We start from the raw sequence: 21,883 nt of genomic DNA, 5'->3' as shown, positions 1-21,883 counted from the left end.
GCAAGGCAATTCGGTCGACTGCACGGGATCGGCCGCCATATCAGAAGCCTGATGGTCTACCATGACCGATGGTGGAGGCTGTCTGCGGTACCAACCACGACCACTGCCACGGCCACCACGATGCCTGCGGTAGCCACCTCTCTGCCGGAAGTTCGGGCCAGAAGCTCCCTCGACAAAACCACCCGACGGTCCAAGGACTCGTCTCTCAGCAGAACCATCACTCTGCCATGCATAACCACGTCCACCTCCCGTAGACGACGATCCACGGTGCTGGCCATCCCCGTAAGCATCATATCCATCGTCCCCCCACTGTCCTCTGGGCGGCTCATCAGACTCTTCAGCACCCGCGTTCAGCCGCGTCTGCGTTGGGCCTGAACGCGTTTGCGTCGGCCTCGCGACGTAGTGCGGTGGTGGCGTGGCACGAGGCAGCGGCAGAGCAACACCCCGCACCACCGCCGTAGGTACCGGAGGCCTCGGAGGAGGGGCGCCGCTCCCCACAGCAGCATTGGCCTGCGCGGGAGGCCGAAGTCCACCACGGCCGACAGCCGGCGACACCCCGGTCGTCAGCGTAGGTCGCGGGCCGTGCGGAACTCCCCGTCCAACATTCCTCGGGCCCTGGAACGGCGGCCGGGAACCAAGGCCACCACCCCGACCCGAGGCAGCAGCAGCGACCGGAGCCGGCGGGCGCGGGCCGATCACTCCAGCACCATGGCCCATGGCCGAAGTGTTTGCACCGGCCAGCGCCCCTCCCCGACCCGCCGCCGGCACCACCGAGGGCGCCGCACCACGGCTGGCCCCAGGGGTCAGGGCACCATGGCCGGAAGCAGCAACCGGCGGCGGCACCACCGCTCCACGGCCACCACCAGAACCTGCCGGCGGCGCGACCCCGGCCGGCGCGGCCCGTCCCACTAGGCTCGGCCGGGCTTTTCCCCGCCGCACCGCGTCCCGCCATGGGCTCTAGCGGAGGGATGCGACGAGTTCGGCCGCCACGATCAGCACGTCGAAGAGGACGCCGACGAACGAAAACCCTACGGGGCGCTATGGAAAGAGAGGAGACAGATTGATCGCTGCATGCGCCTCGCACGTAGTCGATCGGTACGTCCTCGCAACCCTCTATTCCCAGCCCAACCGAACCCGGCCCAACTGCAGCCTCTTCGCAATGGGCCTCATACCCAGCCGAAGATGGCCCAATAGCCACTGGCGGCCCATCCGCACCAATCAGGGAATTCAAACGCTCCGCCCTAGCGGCCGCGACCCGAGCGATGCCGCAGGCGCCGCCTGCTGCCGGCCGGCCGCTGCACGGCATCCCTTCTTCCTTCTGACTACAACCACCCACGCCTCCGGTCTAACCAAATCGAGCGCAGTAAGCTTGGGGAGACTCACCTTGGGAAGAGGGCCCTTCCACAGCCGAGGAGCCGTCGCCGCCGTCCTCCGATACACGATACGCCGGAGCAGCTCCATCTTCTCTCCGGGACGTAAGCCGTTCCTCGCCGGATCCTCGGGAGGGACGACCGCCTCCACGATCTCTGCCACCTCATCCTCGTCGTAGCTGGGACCAAACGCTTCACAAAACACATCTAAGGGAGTCGGCGAGTAGGCCGTCGAGCCACCGGAGCGCCCGCCGTCTTCATCATTGTCCCCGCTGTCATCGTCCGCAAGCGCCCAGAAGCGCCCGCCCACCCTCCGGCGATCACCGGGGGCACGCACGCTGGCCGGCGTCGAAGAGCCCAGCGCCATCCGTGAGCTTGCCGTTATTTTGATTTCAGACTCCAATTGGTTAGAGCAAAGCCCAACCAAGGCGGAAGCTCTATTACTTGCTTAATGTCTGTCTATAATTGCGAATCTTACCACGGAAGTGCCAAGGAAGTTCCGGGTAACTCACTCGCAGACCGTTCATATTCATGTAGTACCGACTTGCCCTTTGTAGACCTCGAAACAAATTATATATACAGGCCAAAATGATCTTACAGGGTGCGAGACTCACCATCTCTGCCTTGGCTGCAATCCTCAATCTCTCCACCTCAAGGGCTGTGTTTTTTTGGATCTTCGAGGACTGGTAAAATGTGGGGTTTGATTTTCATGGGCTGGTAAACCACCTTGAAGAATTGCGAGTTACTCGGGCGTGAACAATAAATTCTAAGAAAAAGTAAAAAAAAACTGAATTTTTTAGGCATCCAAGATGCTCATTTACGCATGCCAGAAAAAAAAACAAATCAACTCTGAATAGTGTTCTTTTTCAAAGTTTTCGAACACCGAAATGAAACTCACGAACCAAAGTCTGCATATACTAGTCGAGATTTTGATATACTGGTGGAGGTTTTATGCAAAAACTGACTCTAAGGTGATGAACACTTTCCGTTTTTGATTCTTCCACCCTCTGTGTCCTTATCTTTAGCTTCTTTCCACCCTCTCATATCATAGTCCTTAGCTTCTTTCCTTGCTTCTTCTGCTTTATACTAGGACCATGTTGCTTTTGTGCAGGTGACACATGTAGCTCTGGCTTTCCAAGTTCCTGGAGGCTGGCGTCAGGAGAAAGTAGCTGCAATCATGAAAGTCATGACAGCAGACATGCTCATAAGTGCATTGTTGATTTGTTGTTAATTTGCATTCATGGAAAATGGATTAGCTCCTTTGACAAAGGCTGAGGGGAATCATTGTTTCTTTCCAGATCTCCAGGTTATGATGGAGTATGAGAACCATAGTTTTAAATAGCCGGCTATAGCCCCGCTATAGTTCCGCTATAACTGTTTGAGGGTGTTGCCGCTAAATGATTTCATGTACAATTTGCCACTATAGCTCCGCAATAGCCCGCTATAGCCCAGCTATAGCTGTTTTTAAGGGTCGCCGCTAAATGCCATAGCCCGCTAGTTAAAACATTGATGAGAACCAGTCCAATCAGTTTCAGCATTTAGTACTGTACATATGATGACACTAGTCTGTTTGGTATCTATTTGGCGATGGTGAGATGAATCTTTTTCTTCATCTTTTTGAGCTCATCATATTTGATTCGCCAGAAGTTCATGCGGCTTTTGTATCAATTTTCGTATGGAGAGTGCCATTTGCCCGAGCCTTGTAGTTAGATTTGATTTGAAATGTATGGATAAAGAAATGTGTGCATGCAGCAACATATTTTTTTGTTTATCAGGGCATGTAAATGGTTACCAGGAAGTAAAGGACAACGGCATCGGGGCCTCCCCTCCTGCGGCGGCGCCCCGGGGCCTCGCCGCCGGGCCTCCCTCTCCTCCCGCCGCCGCCGCCGAGGGCATCGCAGGCTAAGCCTGCGGGCCGCAGCAGCGGCGGCGGCAATCTTCCTCAGCCAGCGATCGGATCTGGGTGGCGGCGACCCACTCCGGCCAATTCAAGGACGGTGGTGGAGGCCGGTGGCGACCAGGGTTGTCGTGCTGGCGGCGGCGACGAAGAGATCACAGCGACGGCTATGGTGTCCGATCTGGATCCCCTTCAGATCTGGATGGTGGTTCCTCGAGCCGTCGTGCGCATCCTTTGTTCCGGCGTGGCAAGCGGCCTCTGGACTAGGCACGCGACATGAGGACGTCAGGGGCTCCGGCCCTGGGCGTGGAGGTGGTGGCCATCTTCTTCGCTGGAGGTGGTCGGCTAGATGGTTGTGGATTCTCGCATCCGGTCCCGGCGTAGAGTTGGGAGACGAGGCTGCTGGTGAAAACCGTGCTATGACTCGGGTCATGGCGGGCGATAGCGGCGTTTTCGCGTCGTTATCTTGTTGAAGACATCGCCTCTGCAGCTTCTGTCGACTTGCTTGCGCTGCTCTGGGTGAAAACCTAGATCCGGAGTTTCCGGATCGGACGATGGCGGTGCTTTTGGTGTCGTTTTCCCTCATGGGGGCATCGTTTTTTGAGCAGCGGCTGGATGCAAGACCAGAGGACGGATTCTTTGGTGGAGTGGTGACTCTGCGTCCGATGCGCGGAGATGGACTCGCGTAGGAGGGTGACGTGGTCTGGCGTCGTGGTGGCATCGACGGCAGCTAGACCGGGCAAGATAGATGCAGCAGTACAGCTCTGAAGATGGATTGGTGGCAGGTGGCTGCGGCGGCCTCAGACCCGGCAGGCGTCCTGGTTGAGGAGTGCGCCGGATGGTGGCTTCAGTCTTACTGTTGTATGACTTTGTAAGGTCTTGTGTGAATAATTAATAAAGTGGCTGCATGCATCGTCCAGATGCAGAGGCCAAGGGTCCTCCTCCATTTCTAGAAAAAAAAGGCATGTAAATGGTAAGGATGTTGATAAGGGCATCTCCAGCCGCGCCCCCAGGAAGGCCTCCCCAGGCGATTTTTTCGCGCCGGCGCCAAAAAAACGGCCCAGTCGCGCCCCCAGGAGCCCGATTTTCGCCGGCTTGGGCCGAAAACAGCGCCGGCGGACCCAGGCCGAACCCGGCGCGCTGGGGGGCGCCCGGGGGCGCCGGGGCGAGCTGTTTTGGCGCGAAAAAGACGCGGGCCAGCTGCGTCAGCGACTCGGCGCCTCGTCTTCCCCCAACGGCCTCGGTTCCCGCGGGGAATCAATGGCAAGGCTGCCGCCGGTCAGCCTTGCCATTGATTCCTCATGGGCGGCGCGTTCACGGGACGGCGCGCCGACGCCTCCACTCCCTCGCACGCGTACACACGGGCGCGGCCCGGCTATAAAAGCCGGCGGCCTCCGCTCACCTGCACCCACACCACCCCCGCCCCTCGCCGCCGTTCAGCCCTTCCTCTCCCTACCTCTCCCCGAGCGCCGCCGCCCAGCCCCTCCCTCTACCTCTTCCGAGCCCGCCCAGCCCCGCCTTCGCCATGGCAGAGCGCTTCCCCGGAGATACGGCGGCGGCCAACGGCTTCGGCCGCCGTTCGCTGCGCAAACAGGAGTCGTGGCTCCTGTTCCAGGCGAACATGCCGGCGCCGCCGGACATGCGCGCCGGGCTGACGGGGTGGAGACTCAGCGCCGGGGGAGTGCCCATTCCCCCGGTGCCCGATCCCGCGGTGGACCCGAGGTACTTCGCCGAGGAGGTCGACATCGTGCGCGCGTCCCTCACCGACGCCGAGCTCTCCCTCCCCCAGTACGCCGCCGACAACCACACGACCTGGGCGGCGTACTTCGAGCGCCGCCAACAGCAGCGGTTGGCGTCCACCAACGGCGCGCCGGTGGTCAGCAGCCGGCAGAACAGCGAGGGACGCTACCTCTGGTGGGGCGTCCCCGGCCGCACACTCGAGGGCGTGCTCACGCACCTCGAGGGCGGCAACAACCCGCTGTTGGCGTACCCCCCGGCGAGGGCGGCCGCCCCGGCGCAGCACCGCTGCGCCGGGCCATGGGCTCCAAGAAGGTTCGGCGCATCCTATTCTTCCTCCTCGTCGTCCCGTTCTTCTTCCCACTCCTCCGGCTCTCCGGCGCTGCTCGGCGTCAAGGCCGAACCCGCGGCGGAGACGCCGCTCGGCCGGCGCACTCGCAGCGCCGGCATCGTCATCAACGAGGGCGGCCGGCGCGCTCCCTCGCCGGGGGCTCCTCCGCGCTTAGTCAAGCCGAAGACGGAGCCGGGGTTGGCGCCGGTGAAGACGGAGCCGGGGCTGGCGCCGATGAAGACGGAGCCGCTGGCGCCGGTGAAGGCCGAGTTCGCCGACGACGACGACGCCGCCCTCGAATGGGCGCGCCAGGACTCCATTGCGATGGAGAAGGCGCGCCGCGAGAAGGAGAAGGAGCGCCAGCGCGCCGCCCTACGCCGCTTCGAGGAGCGCCGGCGCGGCCGCGAGGAAGGCGGGGTCGTCGTCCTATGCGACAACAGCGACGACGACGCGCCGCTGCCTGTTCGCCATGGCGACGCCGGGCAGGGGTCCAGCAGGGGCGCCCGCGTCAAGGAGGAGAAGGCCGACGACGACGATGGCGGCGACGACGGCGACGACTTCCCCCTTTCTTTTTTTTAGATTAGGTTAATGTAATGTTTGGACGAATTTCGCCGAAATTTGTAATGTTTGGCCGAAATTTAACTAGTTTTTATCATAACTTCGCCGAACGTTCTTTTTTTTTAATACGCGCCTGGGGGCGGCCCTGGGGGCCGACGGCTGGGGGCCGACTCGCCCCCAGGGCCATTTTTTGCGCCGGCTCACCCCCAGGCGGCGCTTTTAGACGCCCCCTGGGGGGGCAACGGCTGGAGATGCCCTAAGGGCACGCTCTCAGTCGGAATTGATGCAGCCATCCAATTTTCTCACTAAGGCTGTAGACACTGCTATAAAAGAAGTGACAACAATTGCAGAGGTACAAATTGATTATGCTGGGCTGTCATATTTAGACAATTAATCTGAGCGGATTTAACCAATACTTTTACACCAATGATTCCAATCCCTCCTTTACTTATTTGTAGGTTCATAAGCATGCTGTAATTTGCAATAGAAATCTGCAACCCCTTCTGCAAGCTACTTCATAACCTTAACCCGAAGTAAATATTGTTGTTCTTTACGAATCTCAGACTTGTCCAATGATTTCCTTCTGACCGTCCTGTTCTTTATAAAGAGAGTACAAAGGCAGAGCGTAACACCCGCCAAACTTGCATCATATAGTGAAATCGATTTTCACAAATAAAACTAGCTAGCAATGTTGGTATAACATTTATAGCCAAACCATTATCTGAATCAAGTAAAATACACAGGCCTCCTGGCAGTACAAACCACACTTGATAATCTAACATATTTTACAACCCAAATGACCCCCGTACATCACCAAATATAAAGTAGTTGATACTCCAATAAAATGCGTTGGAATAGTAAAAAGTAAACACGATTCCACGGGGGACAAAGTGGTCCGTCAACAATAACCAAGGAAAGTGGACTTTTATTTGCAAAAAACTCTAAAATCAAATGGATGACATGCAGGTGTATATGGAGGCAGGGGTATGTACATAGGTGGCATGTATGTTATGGATGCATACTATAGAGACAAGGGGGTCGAACGACACAATGGTAGTTGACATATACATTATGGATGTAGAGTATGGTGGAACACTGTTAATAAGGTAGTGTTGAGGAAGGTACTCGGTGGTGTATGGTTGGTGGAACACTTAGGTAGGCGTGGGAGGAATCGGAGGCTCCAACACCCTCGGACGTGGAGCTCCTTCAACGCCGGCGTTGTGATGGTGATGTCGTTGTCATGGAAGTGCTGCAGCAGTGGAAATTCCTGGAGACGTAGCTTTTGGAGCTGATAAGTATCATCTTGCAGACCAGAGTGGTTGGCATATATACAACATGGCCGTATGATGGAGCACTGTTAACAAGGTAATGTTTAGGAAAGTATTCAGTGGTGAATGTATACTTGATGTACAGAGGATAAATATACAGAGTGAAATCACATACCAAGGGATGGATGGATGGATGTGTTGATGGAGACTGGGTTGATTCATCTGAGGTAGCTACTCATCTTGGCAGACTTGTCGAAGGAGGCAAACTTTGGGGGAAGCTTGGGGTCGTAGTTGCCGCAGTGCAGGGGCGAGCCCCACTGGAGCTTCCTCCACCAGGTCCTCTCGCCGTTCACCTTCACAGTCTCCGGCTGGCGTCCTTGTAGGCGCGGGAGGCGTCGGAGGCTCCAACACCCTCGGATGTGGAGCTCCTTCCACACAGGTGCTGTGATGGTGGCGTCGTTGTTGTGGAAGTGCTGGAGCAGTGGCAGCTCCTGGAGACGTATCCTTTGGAGGCTTGGGAGCTGATAAGTATTCTCTTGTGTACAATTGCTGATGAAAATTGTCTTGAGCTTGTAGCAGAACAAGATGTCAAGTGTCTTGAGACGCGGTAGTGTTGCTGTATGTGGCACCGCGTGCTCCAATCTTGGGCAGTCCTCTAAGTGCAGGTGCTCTAGTCTACTGAAGTCACAGGGCCTATACTCTAAACAGAACCAAACTAGACTTTTGAGATTACATACATGCATGTTGCGTAGGTTTTTCAAGCCTTGAGGGTAATATAGAACTCCTATCATTTTATGGCACCAACGTAGCTCACATTCTTCCAGCTCGTGAAAATTGATCTCGTAAGGAAAATAGTCAATAGCAGTAGCACATGACATCGATATTGATTTGGTGACACTTAGAAGATACCATAAACCATCAATTGCCGACTGTGTCCCCGTGATCTCCACGTGGCGCTCAGTTCGGTTAAGGGGAACTGTAATTGCTGATGCAATTGAAATTTCCTCTGCATCGCAACTGCTATGCACATCCACATAAGTTAATTGCTTCTGCACCAACTCTCGCAACTTGGTATCCAGCATGGCTTCTTCATCTTGCAGTCGTCTGCTATTTGTAATGCATGGTGCGACTCGAATATAGAATGATTGGAAAAATTGTCCACGCCTTACTAAATCCACAACAGTGTCACGGAAGCTATGGAAGAACCTTGGGTCAGTAACACACACTTGGGAAACTTGATTAGAGTGATTACCATTTCCTTCTGAACAATGATCCAAGTAAAACACATCAGGAAGTCGCTCCAACCTATGCCAAGGAAATCGCCTCAGAGACGGAACATCCAGCAAGAGCAATCGCCTAAGCTTGGGAAGGTTAGGGATATCTGCAGGGAGCTCCTTGGTAGCTGTACCGGACAAATCAATCTCCTCCAAGGCACCAAGATTATTGATCTCAACAGACTCAAGTTTTCTACATCCACGTAGAGACAAGCACCTTATGTGAGGTGCGCCAACCAACATGAAGGATGTAAGGTTAGGATGCCCTTCCAATTTGACTACCTGGACACCAGAGATTGGACTTGTGAGTGAAATCAATTCCTTGTTGTCAATGAGCTTCAAAGACCGTAGCTTCTGCATATTTTCTTCAAATATCTTCTGCGGGAAGTATTTTATTTGAGTCCCTGTGACCTCAAGGGCCGTTAGGCTGGATAGAGAAGCCATTGAAGGAGGTAGCTCCACAAGGTTAGAGCAGCTTGTCATAATAAGCTCCTCCAGATTTGACATGTCCTCAAAAAAAGTGGGAGGGAAAGTAGTTATTTTCGAATAGGACATGTCGAGATAAATCAGATTGCTCTTTTGGTTGGCCACATCTTGTGTCAGATGAGAAACAGGAACACTATTCATATCAAGAATTTCTAGCTTGTATAGAGTGGACAATGGTGACGATGAACTAATATTTGTTGATGAGTTTGTGGCATTTGTTGTGGATGAATTGGAAAGAGTTTTCAGATCATGGCAACCTCTAAGTGAGAGCAACCGAAGGTTCTGTAGATAACCAATGGAAGAAGGGAGTGCTTTTATTGGAGTGTAGGACAGATCAAGAACAAGAAGAAAACAAAGTTCTGGCAAGAAATGGTCTAGCTTGGAAAGAATGAGTGATTGATCTGAGCAGCCTCTTAGGATAAGTGTACTTGTGCCCCTTGTTCCCTCTGGGTTCCACCATTCTCGGCTTACATGCCATCCATGGTCACCGGAGAAGGAAATCCATTGCTTCTTCTTACCAAAGAGTTCATCAACTGTGATGTCTTCTGCAATGAGGCCATGGTATGTAAAGAATTGTGCGCCGGTATTGGAGGCTTCATAAGCTTCAGTTGCAGGAGAAAAGGGTAGCTGCAACAAAGAGTACTTATGGAATGCTTCGAGGATGACCCTTCCAATTCGATGCATATTTGAAAACTTGGTGTTGATGGTGCTGGTTTCTTCTTCTTCCTCGATGGCCATATATGGCAAGATGCCCTGGGCGGCCCAGTGGTGGATGAGCTCGTCCGAGGTAATAGATGCAACGTGTGAATGTTTGCCAAACACTGCCATGGCGTAGTGGAAGCATTGGAGGGCTATGCAATGCCAGTACTGCTTGCTTTTTTGACGCATCGCACCGTGTATGTGCTCTGCTGATTGATGCATTGCAAAGAGGATAAGCACCACAACATGTTCATCTTTGTCAATGGATATAACTTGATCGCCTTCTGACTTGCTCTTGTTGTAGGCATCATGAGAAGTGGTCGAGATGAGCCAACGAGAATTTGCCCACTCGGGCAGAGGAAGCCCGCAATCCCGTGTAAAACTGCCAGGCTCAATTGGCCACTGGAGGTTCTCAGCCACTAGCAAGTACCTCTCGGCTGCCAACTGTTTGATGATCTGAGGAACTATAGTGTACCGCACGAGACTCGCCAAATCTGCGGAGGTAGCATCATCATAGGACCCGTAGTTGTAATACTGTAGCTCGTCTTGCGTTTCTTTGATTCTAATGTAATCTTGGCCGAGCAGGCCGAGCTCCTTTGCTGCAGCGACGGCCAGCTGGTACTTTGTGCTCATGAATCCTCTTCCTTGGGCTTCCTCTGCCGTTGGCGTGGGCTTCACATCAACCTTTATCACGTGTTCGAAGTTTGCGTAGTATTGAAGCACTTCCTCCACGGCCATGCCTGATATGGCTCGTGTGAATGAAGCCATGGGCCCCACCCCAACATTCCAACAAACATTATGACCTAAGAACGGTTGATACACCAAGAAAATGTATGCCTCCGTTTTAAGGTATCCATTAAACCTGGACACATAAGCCAATGAATTAACTATTAGCACATGTATTACGTTACTAATCAAAATGGTCAACAGCTAGCTAGCCGGCTGGCCAACATCAATCTGTCACGCTCAATCAGCTTGATTACTCCAACCAGTCTCTCATATCGAACTTGTAAACTACAAATTGCATGCGTACAAATAATATAACCAACGGACCCATAAGCAATTCGTTCCATTAATACTAACAAAAGGTCCCGTGCAACAGGAGAAAAATAAAATCATAATTTTCAATGGCCATGAACATATTTTGCTGCATCATCGATATACACTATGAGTCTCGATTTTGTGAAATCATGACCATTTTTTTAAACTCGTAAACAAATTTGAAATCGTGGCCAATTTTCAAATTCATGTACACTTTTAGAAATTTCAAACATTTTCTAAAATAAATAACATTTTATAATATTTGCAAACTTTTTCCTAACAATTTTCTTGAGTCGGCGAACACTCCTAGAATGGACGCACATTGTTTGGGAAATTGGTTGAACCATTTTTGAAATTCATGAACATTTTTTTTAACTTAACCAACAATTTTTTTATTCAAAGAACATTTTCTGGATGGCATGATCATTTTTGAATCAGCGAACATTTTATTATTGAATAAACTATATTGTAAGTCACAAACAGTTTTTGAATTTTTAGGATATTTTTTCGTCCATGAATATTTTTTGAACTGGCGAAATTTTGTTAAATTTCATTAACATTTTTTAATACACGAACTTTCTAAAAATCATGAACATTTTTGAATCCACAAACATTTTATGATTTCTTAAACATTTTATTCAAAATTCACTTATTTTTTTTAATTTTCATAACTTTTTGAAGTCCTAGATTATTTGAAGTGGAATAAAACGAAACGGAAAAGAAAAAAAAACTTCAAAAAATAGGCCGCCAGGACATGGGCCGGCCGAAATGGGCGCGTTGCGTCTTCTCTCAGCGCATAGAGCGCAGTATAGGAGGTCCCTATTGCATGGCCGGTCCAGGCACGGGATTCCCCTGTGTGAAATGGCTTTTATCACTACTACCCCCTCCGTTCCTAAATATTTGTCTTTCTAGAGATTTCAAATGGTTACCACATACGGATGTATATAGACATATTTTAGAATGTAGATTCACTCATTTTGCTCCGTATGTAGTCACTTGTTCAAACCTCTAGAAAGACAAATATTTAGGAACGGGGGGAGTAGATGATATTGCTGGGTAATATTTTGCAACTTTGAGGGCAATCCTCGTGACGTACCACCAGAGGTAATAGCCGCTTTATTATTACTAGCAAAAGTGCTCGTGCGTAGCAATGGAAGAATACTGCATGACCCTAACCCAATAACAATGTCTCAAGACCCCCAATTGGTCTTGTCGAGATGTCTCTCTCGGCATAAGATGAGGAATCAACAATCTTCCCATGCAAGGTTTTTGCCGAGACGTGCATGCATGGTTATCGATGGTTTCATTCGTTTCTTATTTGGTTTTGCTGAGGTGTCTTGCAATCTGGGTCGATGTCGGTACGAAAGAAAGATGGATTGTACGCTATTGATTAAGGTTGCACCCTAAATAGAGTTTTTTTTTAAATGTTGGTTAGTTAAAATTAATATTGTATTCATATTGTACATATTTTTCTAATCAAAATTCATATATAACATGTTAAAATTGAAGTTATAGTTTAATAGATGTGAATATTTTTAAAAAGTATTATTTGTTCTAGATGGACTGTGGGTTAATAACAGAATTGGCAGGGTTTTCCGCTAAAACGCGGAAAAACAATTTGTTTTCTATCACGGAGTGTGGGTTAGTGGGGAGGCTTTCTGTAAAACTGTAAAAACCGGTTTGTTTTCCAACTTAAATTTTGATGGCGGGTTAATTACCCTTTTGCTAGCTAGCCGGCTGGCCAACATCAATCTGTCACGCTCGATCAGCTTGATTACTCCAACCAGTCTCTCATATCGAACATGTAAACTACAAAATGCATGCGTACAAATAATATAACAAATGGACCCATAAGCAATTTGTTTCATTAATACTAGTAAAAGGGTACGTGCGTTGCAACGGGAGAAAAAAAAATCATAATCTTCAATGGACACGAACACATTTTGTTGCATCACCGAGATACACTATCACTCTCAATTTTGTGAAATCATGAACATTTTTTTAAACTCGTGAACAAAGTCGAAACCATGACAAATTTTCAAATTCATTAACATTTTTACAAATTTTCAAACATTCTTTTAATTCTTGAACATTTTATACTATTTGCAAACATTTTTTTAAATTGTGACATTTTTTTAACAATTTTCTTGAATCGGCGAACAATTCTAGAATGGACGAACATTGTTTCGGAACTTGGTTGAACAATTTTTGAAATACACGCATATTTTTCTGATTTAGCAAATATTTTTTCGATTTAAAGAACATTTTTTAATTGCATCATCATTTTTTGAATCAGCGAACATTTTATGAACGAATAATTGCATCATCATTTTTTGAATCAGCGAACATTTTATGAACGAATAAACTATTTTGTAAGTCGCGAACAGTTTTTGAATTTTTAGTATATTTTTGCACTTATTAATATTTTGTGAATTGGTTAAATTTTGTTCACTCTCATTAACATTTTTTTAATACACAAACATTTTGAAAATCATGAACATTTTTAGATTTCCCGAATATTGGTTTTGAAAATTTCAAGAAACATTATAAAATTTTGAAATTTTTTTGAATCCACCAACGTTTTATGATTTATTAAACATTTTACTTCATAATTGTTTTTCCAATTTTCAGAAGTTATATGAAGTCCCAAATTATTTAAAGGAAAAAATGAAACAGAAAATAAAAATAAAAAAGGAAATTTAAAAAAACAGGGCGCCCGAACATGCGCCGGCCCAAACTGGAGCGTTGCGTCTTCTCTAAGCACGCAGAGCGCAGTATCGGAGGTCCTACAGCATGGGCCGGCCAAGGCACGGAATTCCCCTGTGTGACGCATTTTACATCACTTATATATGGCATTGATGGTTAATATTTTGTAATTTTAAGGGAAATATTCGTGATGTACCGCCAGAAGCAATAGTCCGTTTCTAATTACTAAGAAAAGGGCCCGTGCATTGCAACGGTAGCAAAAAAAATCATAGTCTCCAATGCCATAACCACATTTTGCTGCATCACCAAAATACACTACCACCCTTAATTTCGTGAAATCATGAGCAATTTTGGAAATCATGAATGTTCTTTTATACTTGTCCACATATTTGAAATCGTGAACATCTTTCAAATTCGTTAGGACTTTTAGAAATTTTCAGACATTTCTGAAATAAAGAACATTTTTTGAATTTATGAAGATTCTATAATATTTGCAAATATTTTTTTAAAATTTTGTGAATGTTTTTAAAACTATTTTCTTGAATCTACGAACATTTCTAGAATCGAAAGGTATTTTTTAGGAAATTGGTGGAACAAATTTTGAAATTCATGAACATTTCTTTGAGTTAAAGAACATTCTTTTGATTTAACAAACTTTTTATAAAATGTATTCTCATTTTTTGAATCAGCGAACATTTTCTAAGTTACAAACAATTTTTGAATTCTTTGGATATTTTTCCATTCATCATCAATTTCAAATTTGCCAAAATTTTGATGAATTACATTAACTTTTTTAATACACGAACTTTTAAAAAAATTATGAACATTTTTCGATTTCCTAAATATTTTGTTCAAAATTTCAAACTTTTTTTAGAAAATCACGAACAGTTTTTGAATCAACAAAAAAATTATGATTTATTAAACATTTTAGTTCAAAAAAATTATTATTTTAATTTTTTGGAACTTTTTTAAGTCCCAAATTATTTAAAGTACAAAAAAGAAAAACAGAAAATTAAAAATAAAAATAAAAAACAGGCCGCCCAAACATGGGTCGGCTCAAACAGGCCCGCTGCGTCTTCACCCAGTGTGCAAAGCGCAATATACAAGGTCCCTACGGCATGGCCCCGCCCAAGCAGGGATTCTTCTGTGTGAAATGTTTATATATGGCATTGTTTGTTAATATTTTACAATTTTGGGGTCAATTTCCATGACATGCTGCCAGAAGCAATAGCCGCTTTATTATTAGGTATAGATATAGATATAGAGGTATATAATATGTTAAAAAAAACTATAGAAAACACATAATACTCATGGACAATCGGATTACTTCCTTAAGGAAGAATGTACGTGACACACAAAGCAATGGTCAGATCACATTAGAAAACGAACACACAAAATTTAAGCCGCAAAGTAAGGTAGTCATTCCAATCTCATAAAAAAACATGTTCATTAAGATCTACTTCCAGAGTGTGGCGTCTTCCTTTCCTCGCTCGCAAGGCAACAAAGGCAAAGCCTTCCTCCCCTCGATCTCTGGCAAGTCCGTGGATTCGCCTCCCCTCTTTACCTACCACTCCGATAGCAGTCGCGGGGAGGGAAATTCTAGTGCCTTGGCTCCAGCTAATAGATAGGTTACGGTTTTAGTCCTCGCAAGGGCATCGCTTGGATGAATAGTGACGCTTCTTCTCCAGTCTTCTAGGCCCGGTCCTCCTTGAGTTCGTTTGTCGGAACAGATTAGACGGAGCTCCGGCGTAGATTCTGCCAGCTTCGTGGGGGGAAAGGTGTGGATTTCTCGCTGAGTGTACGTGACGGCGAGATTTGGTGTCAAGTTCTATGAATCGACTCAAGGGTACAACAACGACAAAGGTGGCGCCGAGGCGCTAGTCCTTAGGTGCACGTGCACGAAAACTTCCTAACCGCCATGAAAAAGGTTAGGCCGGCTCCGGTGCAGGAGTGGCGACAGCAACACGTCAATGGCTTGCTCCGATGCCGACAGTGGTCATTCGGTAGTCCAGAGACCTTGATGTAATTTTTAATTATGTTTGGGATGCTTTTTACTTCTGTTGAACCTTTATAATAAATCTATGGCATTTTTCCTAAACTTTTGCGGGAGGCAACCGCTGAAGATTCAGGATGCACGCCTTACCCTGCTGCCCAGCTGCGGCCGCTTGCCGGTCGGCCACCTCCCCGTGCAGTCACGCTACCACGCGTCACCGCGCCTCCCCGCACCGCTTCGCGCAAGCCTCTACACCCTTGCGCTTCCCGTTGGTCCGCTCTGGCGTGCATCCCATGCTGCACTCTGCACCCCTTGCGCCTTCCGTTGGTCCGCTCAGGCGTGCATCCCGTGCTACACTGTCATGCTGCGTGTGGCAACGGTAACAGCCAACGTCGCTCGTCTCACTGACATGCGGGTCCTAGGCCATTAGCCTTTGTATGCTATTTTAATGGGAAATAAACAAAACAGATTTTAGGGAAAGATTTTTATGGGAACCAAGAAAAGACCTCACCTGACAACTTCCCCTAAATTATATGGACACACCGTAAAACCACTTTTACGAAGATTTTTTAGAAGAATCGTTGGAGATGCTCTAACCGTGCATCCTCTTCCTCGTGCACCGCCAAAGGTAGCAAAATGGGCCGGTCCCGGCGTGCTGGCCTAGTGGGTCTGGCCCGACACGTTTACAATCAGGCCATGCCAGCACGTGGCCCACTTAGGGCCATGCCAGGGCCGCGAACTGGGCATACGTGCTGGCACACTGAATTTAGGCCCAAAACAACCCAATAGGCTGAATCCTATGCGGGCCAATGTGCTAAACGTGTCATCGGGCGGCCCGTTTAAGGGGGGCGCCCGGGCTAGGGAGTGCATCTGGCACGACATGACCCGTGTATCAAGTGTGTCGTGGTGGGTCGTGCCCTGCGTGGCCGTTTAGGCTAGGACGGGTCGTGTCGTGCTGTCAAATTAAGCTCTACAAGTACTTTAAATGTTTTTCCCAGTTTGTAGTTGTTGTGATGTCTTGTTGAATTCTGAAATTTATTTCTGGAAAACTGTTTTGTTACAGTAAAAAAAGATAGATTCAGTAAACTATTATGTCAAAAAAATAAAAGAAAAAAGTACTTTTCAAAATACACCGCATAATCAAATGGACCCTTATTCAGCTTAATTTGTTCACCGGCATGTTAGTTCATACTTCATATCTATTTCTATCGACTTCTATTGCAAGTAACATCTAATTCTATTGACGGCAGGGGCCAAGCAACCTCCAGATAGGATTTCAGCCTCTACTTCAATGGTAGAGGATTATAGGTGTTTGGGGACAGGGTATCATGTCAGATATTGATTTACTATAAATGAATGTGCCATGATTATTAAGTAAAATTACCACTTTAAGGTTGTTCTAACAAAAAAGAGACATGGATAAACAATTAAAAAAGCACGTTCTAAAAGTAAGGAATGTAAATTAGGAAGTTACAAATCCTACCAAAAATCTATATCTCTCAGATCATCACGCCATTTATCCCGCACATGATCGGGCCATTTTTCCCATGAAGATGATGCCATGACCCGGTTCAGTAGTGTACCACACTTGCTAGTTTGCACAAATTGACCTGAAAGAAAAAGATGATGTGAATCGGTTATTCATATGGAATCACATCATCGCTAGAATAATCAGCGAAACAAAATTTCTATATAGTGTGCATAAGCTGGATAGTACTCCTACTATTAGAAATCCGACACTTATGGTGGCGGAAGAAGGAGCTGAAGGATACCCTCCATGGGTGTTTCTCGATCAGAAGTTCAAGGAAGGAACATTCCAAATCTGCGGTGGTAATATGGTCAAGGGGAGATACAAGTGGAGCAGCTTTTGATTTTTTCTGGGTGAGGAGTCTTTTACTTGGAGCGAGAGGAGGATGGGAAACAGTTCTATTTGGCACGAATTTCCGTCGGTAATGTTGATTTTTTCTGTTAAATTACTTGTTTAGATGTCCATATCTCTTGCTTGTCCTCTAAATTTCTTCGAATGTCAAATGCCAACCTTTGACATCGGCCTATTCACTTTTGTCTACAGAACATGTAGATCGGGCACAAACAGTCTGAGATAAGAGCAGGCATGAACTCTTTGCTCTAGAACAAATGGCAAGATATATTGAATACATATTATCATGTTTTAAATTATTCTGTAGTTACACTTATTCATTTTCCTAGTACCGGGTGTTTTTTTTTGGTAAACAGACACCTAAATTTATGTCAAGAATCAGTGAAGACATAGAGATTGCTATACTATTGAATTCAATACAGATAAAATTAACCACATATTTACCTCTCAGCTCTGGGCTGGCCTTCTGAGAAGCTTTGAACCGGGAATAACTTGTCACATGCAGGATCTTAGATCACCAAGAAACAATATTGAGTAACACTTAAACTGAAGGCTGGCAAACGAATATTAATTCCCTTTGACTTGGCTTGACAGCTACAGCTAATTTCCTTCCACGGTCCTGAGAAAACATAAGCAATTGACATTTTTAGGTGTTATACAGCCAAGAAAAAAATAACAAAAAAGTACCTTGTTGGTAGAATGTGGCACTATATGTCTATAGTATAAATGTCAAGAGATGATCGATCTGATCAACTGGATTTACTTGAAACACTCTCAATAAAGGGAAAAATCAACAATCTTTTTGGTATTTTTGTTGGAATTGATACCTAGAAAAGCAAGCAAATTAAACATGAAGAAACATCAAATGGGAGAAGCCAATGATTTTCTTTTGTATTAATCAGTGGAAAAAGAAATTAAGTCTAGATGCAAGAACACAATAGAAAAAACGAAAAGCTAGATAAAAAGAGTAGTTGCAGATATAAAATAACAGTAGTAAATGGAAACAGAGATGATTTTTTAAAATAATGATTACTCGCTGAAAATAGGGATTGTACTATAGGTGTGCAAGAGCAATATTATAATGGTAAATGGAACAAGCAATCAATTTTTTTTCTGTATTGATAATTAGAAACAAGCACTATTTTGGATGAGCGAAAGAAGAAAAATTAACAGGGAAAACAGAAATAGATTTTATGTATTTGTAATGATGAATAGAAAAGGGGATAAATTTTTCTTATTTTTAATGATGAATACAAAGACTATTTTCGTATATGCAAAAGAACAAGGATCAAGAGGGGAAAGACCAGTTCTTTTTGTTGATGGCTAGAAAAAGATTAATCATAAACTAGATATGGAAGCACAAAAATGAGTTAAAACACCAACGATAGTTGAAATTGAAGTAATGCTTCTAGCTAGGACAGAAATGAAAGAATTGTGATGAACAATATTGAAAATTTTAGTTGCAGAAAAAAAAGGAATGGCTAGGATGAGAGGGCGAGGGGTTTCAACAAATGCACTCTTATGACTTATATATACCGAAACTGATGGTCAAAAGACGGGATGCTTGGTTACAACAACAAGCAAACAATACATTTTGCTCAGTAGATAAATTATTTAAGGAACGGAACACATCATGAATGATTGTGAGCATAAACATGACATTGAAAGCTCTTATGTTGGAGTTGCCTCTGGCGACATACGCCGAACAGCCTCTGCGACGAACGCTGAGCTGTGCCTCCGGCCACTCGAACACCGGAATGAAAAGTCAAACTAGACACGAACTCATTATTCAGCGATGAATGCCTGCGGCGACAAACGCCACACTTTTCTTGTATTCACGACTCACACGATTCACATGTACATGGCGACTAACACCAACTCTTACTCGCCTACTACCTCCATGTACACATGCACTCACACGCTAACCAGCTAACCCACGGATGCACTAACTAAGTCCACAAACGCACAAGTCAGCTAGCACACACACATGCAGCTAACAACCATGCATGCAGCCAACAAACAGCCCACGACCTTGGCCTTACGCACGTCAAGATTATTTCCAACATCTTACATCACGAATGAATGGACTATATAGATATGACATAAACAATGTAAGCATAACCATGTACTAACTGTTAATAGAGTAAACCATACTGGGTGAGCTTTGTAGACATAATACTGATTCATTAACCATCAATATATGTTTTACCTCTCAGCGGCTAAGAAACCTGAACTGGGGATAACTTTGTATAGTATAAACATTAAGTGTTCATGTTTCTGCTTAAAAGCTGCAGACTAGCTTCCTTGTATGGTCCTGAGAAACACAAGCAAATTGACCCTGCTTGTTATATAGCCCAGAAGTGAGTAAAAAATCACAAAGGAGAATATATAAAGTACCTGGTGGTTGAATTAGGCACCGTAATACGGATGTGAAGAAATGACCTCAACCATATTTACTTGAAATATCTCAGTACTGGGACAAGCCAACAATCTTTTGGTGTTTCTGGTGGAGCTGGTAACTAGAAAAGCAAGCAATGATAAATGTGGAAAAACAACAGTGGGGTGAAACCAAAGATTTATTTTTTTCGGTATTTATCCGCAGAAAGTGAACAAATTCTGGATAAAAGAATAACACAATAGCAATGATGGAAAGCCAATGACTTTTTTTTTGTATTTTTTTATCAATCAAAAGATAGAGCTAGATAAAAGGAATAGTTGCAGATCTGAAAAAACAACGGTAAAGGGAAACACAAATGATATTTTTTTCAATGTTTATCACTAGGAAACGGGATTGCAGTGTAGATGTGGAAGAGCAATGACGAAGTGAAGCGTGCAATCAATTGATTTTTGTATTGATCACTAGAAACAAGGAGTATTTTGTTGATGTGAAAGGACAACAATGAACGGGGAAACAACAAATAGAATTCTTTTTCTCTTGGAACGACTCGAACATGCACATATTTTTTGGTTTTTTGTGTTGATCACTAGGAACAAGGACTATTTTTTACACATGGGAGAACAAGAATGGAAAGGGGGAAACACCAACTATTTTTTGTTTTTGTTTTTGTATTGATGACTAGAAAAAAGATTAATCCTAGACTGGATGTGAAACCACAAAAGCGAGTGAAAACACCAACTTTTTTTTTGTATTGATGACTAGAAAAAAAGATTAATCCTAGACTGGATGTGAAACCACAAAAGCGAGTGAAAACACCAACAAAATTTGAAATCGAAATGATGCTTCTAGCTATTAGAAGACGAAGGAATTAGAAGAATAGTGTCAATCGTTTTGGTGGTAGGAGAAACAAATGGCTAGGACAGAAGAGGGATGGGCGTCTCAACGCCTGGACTCATCACTTATATATACACAAAAGTTAAACATCGACCGAAGGAAGGGTGCGATGCTTGGTTACATCAGCAAGCAAAGACTACGGTTCTCTGACAGATAAAGAGTTAAAGGAAACAAATCATGAATGTCCAAAGAATAAAGGGGATAACCTGCCATGTGCAACAAGGCCAAAGGGGTATTATGTAAAGTCAAAGTTGCATAATGTTTAAGGTGTAGCCTTCAAGATTAATTCAGCTCTGCGATTCATGGTTGTAGACCACAATGGTCCTGTCATTAGGTATTCACGATGGACCGTCGCACTTCTATCTGGTATGTCAAATAGTTAGGCCTTAGATATTTGCGTGTGTGGCTAGGGGTGTTCCAGAACATATACATGCGGCGATAATAAGATAACTTCGAGAGGTTTCTGCTTTACTGGCAAGTTTTAAGAACAAAATGGGGAAAAAATGGAAGAGGAATTCAAGAGGAGATGAAATGAAGTCATAAATCTTTGATCTGTATGTTGATTCTATACTTCATCTTTTACATACACATAGCACACCAGACAAAGAAAAGCAAAAGCAAAAGCAAAAGAAGAAGGGCATGGCAGCCACAAGCTTGTAAGACGGAATAGGTTGGTCATCATGGCTATGTCTTTTAATCCTGTGCATCACTCATAAGTGAAGGTGCTTTGGTGAACTGGAAGCCCGAGCCAGCATCACCTTTCCTATGGCTATGGAAGTGCACTTCACACATCGGAGGGTGTTCCATGCCATCAACTTGAAATGGATATTTGACTGGGTTCCAGATTGATTGTGTGCACGCTATCTCATATGTATGCATACTAAAGCTGGACACCTCTGTATCAGTTTGCGTGCTTTGTGCAGTAACAGAAGCTGTGCTCAGTCCGAGCGAAGGAATCGACGATTTCATTGGCATTTGCAGGCATCTAGAGAGAAATCGACAGTTGCAAATATAATCTAGAGAGGTGAAACACTCAAATACTGGGCTGCTGAGACATCACGTACGTCCCACTGCTCGGGTAGTGTCGACCACAGCTCAGTTCATCACATGCAAAAACAAATGGAGTACCTCAAGTTCCTTCTGACATTGATAAAACACTTGCTTTCCTAGACCCAAAAAAAAAGTAAAGGTGATTTCATGGGATGGGAGGAACACTTTCTATTTGCAATCTACATGTGGGAGCGGGGCATCTTCTCTCAGACTAAATCTGCGCTGAATCTATCTTAATTGGTACACAGAACTTGAAAGTACTTGTTGAACGTACCCCTTATGCTCCGAACGTCGATTTTGCG

The 21,883-nt window shown here is 45.7% G+C and overlaps 1 protein-coding gene across 1 annotated transcript; it reads right to left on the bottom strand.

Annotated features, from left to right (window-relative positions):
- Positions 1–6,639: 6,639 nt before the first annotated feature.
- LOC125543031 (uncharacterized) lies at positions 6,640–20,559 on the bottom strand. Its single transcript, XM_048706276.2, has 6 exons — positions 19,637–20,559; positions 19,449–19,553; positions 17,684–17,858; positions 16,844–16,970; positions 7,337–10,482; positions 6,640–7,247 (listed from the first exon to the last, which is right to left on the bottom strand). Exons 4-5 carry the CDS (start codon positions 16,921–16,923, stop codon positions 7,380–7,382), a joined length of 3,183 nt encoding a protein of 1,060 aa, XP_048562233.1. The 5' UTR covers positions 16,924–16,970; positions 17,684–17,858; positions 19,449–19,553; positions 19,637–20,559; the 3' UTR covers positions 6,640–7,247; positions 7,337–7,379.
- Positions 20,560–21,883: the final 1,324 nt, after the last annotated feature.

The sequence above is a fragment of the Triticum urartu genome, chromosome 1A, assembly GCF_056163025.1.
Source record: "Triticum urartu cultivar PI428250 chromosome 1A, HENAU_Tu73, whole genome shotgun sequence".
Taxonomy (NCBI): Eukaryota; Viridiplantae; Streptophyta; class Magnoliopsida; order Poales; family Poaceae; genus Triticum; species Triticum urartu.
This window is presented reverse-complemented; position numbering and strand designations above follow the sequence as displayed.